Below are 8,141 nucleotides of genomic sequence, written 5' to 3'. Positions count from 1 at the left end.
ACTGAGTGATTGCTTAATTGAACGGCTACCGAATATGGAACCACTACCAAATATGAAATCATTGACGAATATAAAACGGCTACCGAATATGGAACGACTACTGAGTTATTGCCTAATTGATATAATTTAAAATAGAAAATAATATTATTAATAAATAATAAAATTTATATAGGTCGACAAGTTAAATAGATTCTTTTTAGCTTAATATTTTTATTAAATAGGTCACGTCAGATCAATCCATAAATAAATCAGGTCATAGACTTTTGACGGACGATGTAGTCTATTTCCATCCATGATTGCCATATGGCTAATGAATCGGGCGTGTGCTTTTGTAAAAGGCAAATTGTTTGTTGAGTAACCAATACATGACTCGCAAATTAGAACGCATGAAATAAAAGCTCATACATTGATGTGATTAACAGCGCACTTGCATATTTGTATGTTTTCATAATACTATACAGTGACAGTTCTTAGAGACGAAGAATGGGTCGCCATGGATTTTTTATTATTAGTTAGTGTTTGTCAAGGCAATTTCACTACAGTACACGAAAGTAATGGGTATTGAACACAATCATTTGTATTCTTGGGCTTATACGACTATATTGTCCAAGCATGCCATAGTAAAATATGAATTTTCTATTCTGCACCCCTCTTTTTATACTTGTCATTCTCCCGAAATCATCTTAGCTTTTAAATTTTTCAAAATATTTGAAACTAAAAAGTAAGTGATATTTTTAAAATTTCGAAACTTTCGATATAGAAAGTTTTTAGATTTTTCAAAATTCTCGAAAGTTTCAAAGTTTCGAAATAGAACAATTCGAAACTTTTGAAATGGAAAATTTTCAAATTATTCGAAACTTTTGAAAGTTATGAAATTTTCTAATTTTTTCCAATTTTTTAATTATTGATATAATAATTATGTTAACTTAATATTACAGTGCCTAAAACCAGAGGTAGGAAATTATTCGTATTATCGCCAGAGGTGTTGGGGGCGATAGAGGTTGTAGAGGCGATATAGCCGATAAAGTTCCACTCACGACATCATATTAACAAATGAATGAAGCAAATCGTCAACATCGTCGTAGACATGGTTTTAGATTTCATTACCTTGGCGAGGATGTTTATGAGTCTGAACAAGATGCTCATGAGCATGAACAGATGGATTACGAGGAACTGGAGTAGCAGTACGTTGAAGACATCGAATACCAGGTTCAGCAGCCCGGATTCCTCGGAGGACCATTGACGACATTCGTGTTGACACAGTATGAACATCATGTGGCTCGTACGATATAGGAAGGAGAGAGAGATTTTAATTAATTAATTTTTTAGTACATTTTTTCAATGAAATTATATTTAGTACAGTTTTTCAATGAAATTTAGTAAATGATTTTATTGTTATGTTTTTTAATTACTCGTAGGATTGTGACCCGTTGAAGGAGGTCACACATGTACGAGATGTTGTACAATATTAGATTTAAGAATATGGACTAGTACATTTTTATTCAGCTTATTTGACGATGGATGATGTTGGTCTGATATCTGCATTTGTATAATTAATTTCTATTATGATATCAATATTTTGTGTGATCTATGCCATAAGTAAATGATTAAAAGTTCAACTTTAACTTGATACCAAAAAATAAATACAATTGTTTAAAAACATCTCACATATGTACCAATCTTCATCCACTTATCTTTTTCTTAAGCACACATACTAGAAATCTTCAATGAGTTTCGTACTGTTTCAACGATGTCATCGAATACAGGAATAAATATCTTGATGTAGATTGATCTCTTTATCCAAATTTGTTCGAACTAAATGCCAAGATTCTTCGGTCTAACCTAATAATATTGCAATTGCGCGATAACCACAATTTCCATCAAGCACAACATCTATACTGTCCTCAATATATTGATGAATAAAAATAGAAAAATGTATCTTAGATGGTTGCTTTGCAAATTCTTAAGATGGTTGCCTTGCAAAACGCTAAGATGATAAATTTGCAAAACTCTAATATGGTTGCTTTGAAGATTCTTGAGATGGTTGTTTTGCAGAATATTGAAATGGTTGTTTTAGAGATCCATGAGAGGCATCGATATAGTCCCTATATGAAGGATCACGAGGAGCTTCAAAAAAAATTCTCTTCATATGACAATCGTTCTTAGAGGTTTGATGAACATATGCAATGATCCAAGTTGTATCTGAATTGAAAAATTGCATTGTTTCACAGTTGTATTCGACTACAGCATGAGTGTAGTCGAATACACCTCTATAACATTCAGTTTTATTTGAAAATTTTAACCTTGTATTCGAATACAACACATTGTAGTCGAATACAAATGATTGAATTTTGCCACTGGCTTGGTTTTGTATTCGAGTACACTATGTTGTAGTCGAATACAAAAGTGCAGTTTTAGCTACTGACTTAAGATTCGTATTCGGCTACACTATCTCGTAGTCAAATACATATATTCAGTTTTTGCTACTAACTTGAATCTGTATTTTGCTACAATATATTGTAGTCGAATACAACTTAGATTTTTGTCAAAAACTTGATTTTCAAACATTATTCATTCGTTTTGACATTTTGAAAATTCTTTTGATACAAATGCTAAAATGAAAGGTTCTTGTGTGCATTTGAAATATAATAATATTAGATTGCATCATGTACCTTATTATAAGACTTATAGCATATTGATCATAATTGACTTTATAGTTGACTTCTTTTTTAGTTTGCAACTTGATCATTTTCCTTGGTCTTTGTCTTCATAAAAAACATAAGTGTTTTACAAAAAGTACTTGTTGGATATTGTATTCCCTAAATGCATCAAATTGTGACCCATCAAATTGGATATTGTATTCCACAAATCTTTAACATAATCAACAGAAAGGATAATATCGTCACACACTAGCTCAAATTGTTGCAAGTGATTATCATACTCCTCCACACTAGTTAAAAATACATTTTTTTTCCTTAAATCCATTACCAGATCTTGTTTATCCTTTTTCACATATTGTTTGCATTTTACCCTCAACATTTTTTCAATATGAAAACGATATAGCAAATTAATTGAAGTAGGAATTAAATTCAATTGTCTTATATACGAACAATTGTCTTATATCGGTCACAATAACTTTAGAAATTAAATTCACATATACAAACAATTGTCTTAGCTTTTCGAATGCCCTTGTTTTAAGTAAGCAAATGCAACAAAAAAAGGTCAACTTAGTAGATGTACACCGACAATTTCAAGTAATGGTAGCCGATATCTATTTGTTTTGTATGTGTTATCACATATCAAAACAAAATGAAAAATGTTCAACAACTTTATACAATCAAGATGCGTTCAAAATATGTCTCTCAGAACATCTAAATCATCTCATGCACATAATTTTCATTTTGTATTAACTTCAAGTGATGATGCACTTTTATGTACGAACCTCTCAAATATGATCGATAAGTACTCCTTGTTTTATATATTTGAGTGGAAATTGTGAGATTCTATTTATTTCTCTCTTTCAAAGCATTCAAAATGAATTTTGGTGCAAACTTATATTTTGTCATGTCATTAACAATTTTTTTTCATCTTCATTTAAACGCCTCAAATATGAATGTTCATTTAAAGTATCCACTAAATCATGATGGTGTATTCCGCAACAAACACTAATTTTTTATCTTTTACCGATACTATACATTTGTGTTTGAATCGAATGGTGAGTATACATTTGAGTTTGAATCGAATGGTGAGAATTACTATTCCATTTTGCCTTCCAATAATTTTTACTTTAATCTGCATCTCAAGAGAAAAATATCTACAAAATATATTTCAAATAAAAATCATTATGTCTATACATTAAAAAATTATAAAATCAATTGTAGATTATCCAATCAATTCTAAAGTTATCTATATAATCAATATTGTAGCAAAAACTTCACTATCAACGGTATTCATATCTAATTTAAAAAATATACTAAATATAATTAATACTTATATTATAAATACAATATTTGTGATAAAAAAATTTAACTAATTTTAAAAAATATTAGTGCATTTCAAAACTTTCAGCAAAACTAAAAATTGGAAATGTTTCGAAATGTAACTTTTTTTCAAAAAGTTGATTTCTAAAAGAAAATCGATTTCTAAAACATAAAAAAAGTTACTTGTTTCGAAACATTGAAGTTTCAAAAAAATCTAAATAAATTTACTTCAAAATTTTAAAATTGATCTAAAACACGGCAAAGAAACTGTAATAACTCATTTGACACTTTTACCCTAGGAAACAAATAAACCATTACAGGTTTCAACTTTATCGGTTTAAATTCAGTTAGAGTAATAATTTTATAACACGTGTACGAGTAAATACATTTTAAATTTAACATATAGCGTTTATGTGAAAGAAATAATTAATTAAACTGTTAATTTAATTAAAATAGGTGTAATTAATTAATGTATTAGATTTTATAGGTTAAAGATATATTTGTAAATCTAAATATAATCATATTTCTCTCTTCTTCCTTTCTATTCAATCAAGCAAGAGACAAGGGAGAGAACATATGTATTTGATCTCTATTTCTTCTCTCTTTATCCTTCTACCAAACAATACATCAGAACTATTATGTCCTATTATCTCTTTCTCAACTTTTTCTTTCTTCTCCCTACCAAAAACACCCTTAGAGAGGTACCTTCACAGCTAAAAAACAACATATACTTCATTCAATCTTGTGGAATACAACATATACTTGGGATGTCACTCCATTATAGAATAAAAAAACACATAAGAAACCAGGCATAGGATTATTAAGAAGCCGTGAAAGAGAAAGGCAATAACTGATTTCCATCAAATAATTCACAACCGGGAAACCAAACATATCCCACATTGCGAACTCAAATGAGCATCCGAAAATAAACCGAGAGAAAACTAGAAAACTACACTACAAATGGGGGCATGATGTAAACTGGTAAATGAACGTGGATGATGTTCAGAAACAAGAACAGACACAAAGGTGTGGAATTGCGATTCTAATTGAAACTTCCAAATAACTTAACCATAAATGATAAAAATGCAAATGACTAGAAGGGTTGATTAGTTCAGATGCATGTTTGGAGACAATTTGTGAATAAACAATCATCACTATTAAAAACACAAATAGAAAAACATAGATGCTTAATTTGTAGAAAACCACAACATAGAAATGGAACAGTCTTCTTTTTTATGTTAGTCATTCCAAACAGGCAGATACACCTGTTAAGAAGCCTAACCAAAAAAACAGAAAAACAAATCTACTAAATATACATTTATTATGTTTGCATTCATTAAAAGTATTAGTACAGAAAGTCATAATGTTTGCATTCATTATATATATTAGTGAAAAATATGTATGAAATTCACAAACATGGGTGGAGAGAGTTATGGTCAGTTTCAAAAACCACTTTTAATCAAGAATAAAGAAGTAAATACAAGTAAGAAACAGTTAAAAGAGTTGCACATAACCTAAATTTCATTATCTCTCAACCATTACTAGATGGAAACAATGTACAATGTTCAACATTTTGATGATTATCCAAAAGAGTCATTTCAAAAACAGATAATAGGCTTTAAACAAAGAATTATAACTATCATATACATGAAATTTCATTATCTCTCAGACATTACCTAATAATGTTCATTCCTAATAAATTCAAGAGAATAAATACATATGAGATTGCAACAATGTACAATGTTTAACATACTGATGATTGTGCAAAAAGGTTATTTAAAAACAATTAATAGGTTTTAAACAGACATTGTCAACCATTGAGACAAGGTCTAAATCAAGAATAATGACAAATATAAACAAAAAGTACCATCCAACAAGCTAACCCTTGATAGACAAATCTACAAACATAAACAAAAAGTTAATCCAATATGACAAATACCGCATCCTTTAAATGTTGTACATTGTTAAGTAGTATAAAGTGGATGTCAGTCCCCTAAAGACCATTGGTAATATTTTCAACTTAAAAGTCAGTGTGAGATTAAAATTATCAACAAGTGCTACATAAGTAAATCACAAAAACCACACAACCATTAGGAAGGAAGAGTTGGAATATTAGCAGAATCAAGTAGTTACATTATACCTATAATTCTCTGAACACAAACAATACCTAAACTCTAAAATGAACACCAATTCAACCAGAAAATATAGTGAAATTCAAGATACCAAAAACACAACAGAAAAACCAAACTAATATAGTCATTACTAAAATTCAATGACAAAATTATATAGAAATATCATAGCAAATGTCGTAATCATAATTAATAACTAAGATGGTAAAATCTCTCAAAATGATCTAAATTATCCAAAACAGTAAACAAACAACAAAAACGTTCAATAGTTCCTCAAATTAATATAAATAAAAAACACAGATCAAACAAAAGAGTCAGGAAAAACATAAACCTCCTCAATCCTGAGGGATTTCAACATCACCATCATTAATCTCCTGCTGCAAATCCTTAGGATCCTTTCCATCGACAGTGCAACCAACAGAAACACAAGTTCCAAGAATCTCCTTCACCGTTCCAGAAAGCTCCTTCGCCATAGACCTCGGCCTCATAATCCTAGCGATCTCAATGACATCATCAAGGGAGATGTTTCCATTATGCTTGATGTTCTTCGTCTTCTTCCTGTCACGTTCGGGTTCCTTCAAAGACTTGATTACAAGTGCCGCAGCGGATGGAACAACAGCGACCTTAGCCTGACGATTCTGAACAGTAAGCTTGACGGTAACCCTAAGACCCTTCCAGTCCTTTGCGGTTTCCTTAGCGATGTCTTCTCCGATTTTTTTGGGGGAGAGACCGAGAGGACCGATCTTTGGAGCGAGTGAACTCGCTGCTCCGACTTCGCCTCCGGTGACTCGGACGCAAACTTCGACGACCTGTGAGGGATCGAATTTTGGCGGCATTGTGACGATTAACAGAGGGATTAGGGTTTCAGAAGGCGAGCGCAGCAGCTTAGTGAAACTGAAAATGAAAAGAATATAAAATATATATTGAAACGTTTAGGGTTTTTGCTCTTGTTCAATGTGATCTAATGACTAATTTACCCCCATTTTTTATTGGGCCTTTTGCTGTTTTTTTTGGGCAAACCCATAAAAAAACTCCTTGACTAATTTACCCCCATTGTTTTATTGGGCTTTGCTGTTTTTTATAGGCAAACCCATAAAAAAACTCTTACACCTATGGTATACAGCCCCACCTTTCCCGGACTAATATCTAAGATCTAATCTTTATAGGTATATATAAATCCGCGAACTTAAATTAATTCAACTCATTCAAATTTAGGTCTAACTCGAAATAATTCATTGAAATTTAATTATATTCGGCTCGAGTAATAAATTTAATATTTTAAACCACAAACTCAGTTCATTGACGTGTAATATATATTTTTGTTTTTATTTGTATTATTGATGTATAGTTAAAATTTAATTGTTGAACTATGTTTGAGAACTTGTTGCTAATTTAATTAATTTAAGTGTTTGTGGATTGTTTTAAGTATTGAATGATATATTTTGATATAGTTTTATTATTTTTTAGATGTTAAAGTATTTAAATTTGATTATATTTTTTAAAATGAAAAAATAATAATATTTTTCTTTATTAATCGAGAACTCAACCCAGTTATAATCAGGTTAGTTTGGTTCAGTTCGATGGAAAAGTCATGAATTGAGAGCTCAATCCAACCCAAATAAAATTAATTGAATATCGGATTTGACCAAAATTGCATATGGTTGTCCAAAACTAAATACAACTTAGATGAAAGCATCAAGAGACAAAGTTAAATTGGTTGCAAAGGGTTTCATAGAACAATTGGGTATTGATTTTTTACACACATTCTCCCTTGTCGAAAAAATTACAACAATTTGTGGGTTCTTCTTACTTTGTCAACCAAGCATAACTAGCATTTATTTCAACTGGACATCTATAATGCATTTTCGAATGACAACCTTGATAAGAAGGTCTACATGAAATTATCTATGGGGTATCCCATTGAAGGGGAGACTCGATATCTTTACTGCAAACTCAACAAGTCCTTATACGACTTGAAATATTTATTTGGATTGAAGGTTGACATCATCAAAAGGCATATACATTTGCCAAA

At 30.5% G+C, this 8,141-nt stretch overlaps 1 protein-coding gene across 1 annotated transcript; it reads right to left on the bottom strand.

Annotated features, from left to right (window-relative positions):
• Positions 1 to 6,243: 6,243 nt before the first annotated feature.
• Positions 6,244 to 7,017, bottom strand: LOC101513949 (large ribosomal subunit protein uL11x-like). Its single transcript, XM_004505937.4, has one exon. The coding sequence runs from the start codon at positions 6,943 to 6,945 to the stop codon at positions 6,445 to 6,447; it is 501 nt and encodes a 166-aa protein (XP_004505994.1). The 5' UTR covers positions 6,946 to 7,017; the 3' UTR covers positions 6,244 to 6,444.
• Between the last annotated feature and the right edge of the window lie 1,124 nt (positions 7,018 to 8,141).

The sequence above is a fragment of the Cicer arietinum genome, chromosome 6 (assembly GCF_000331145.2).
Source record: "Cicer arietinum cultivar CDC Frontier isolate Library 1 chromosome 6, Cicar.CDCFrontier_v2.0, whole genome shotgun sequence".
Classification (NCBI taxonomy): Eukaryota; Viridiplantae; Streptophyta; class Magnoliopsida; order Fabales; family Fabaceae; genus Cicer; species Cicer arietinum.
Note: the sequence above shows the minus strand (reverse complement) of the source record. Positions and strands in the feature narration are given on the sequence as shown.

Coding starts and splice junctions, on each gene's coding strand:
- LOC101513949 (XM_004505937.4), bottom strand. CDS start 6,945: ATGCCGCCAAAATTCGATCCCTCACAGGTCGTCGAAGTTTGCGTCCGA.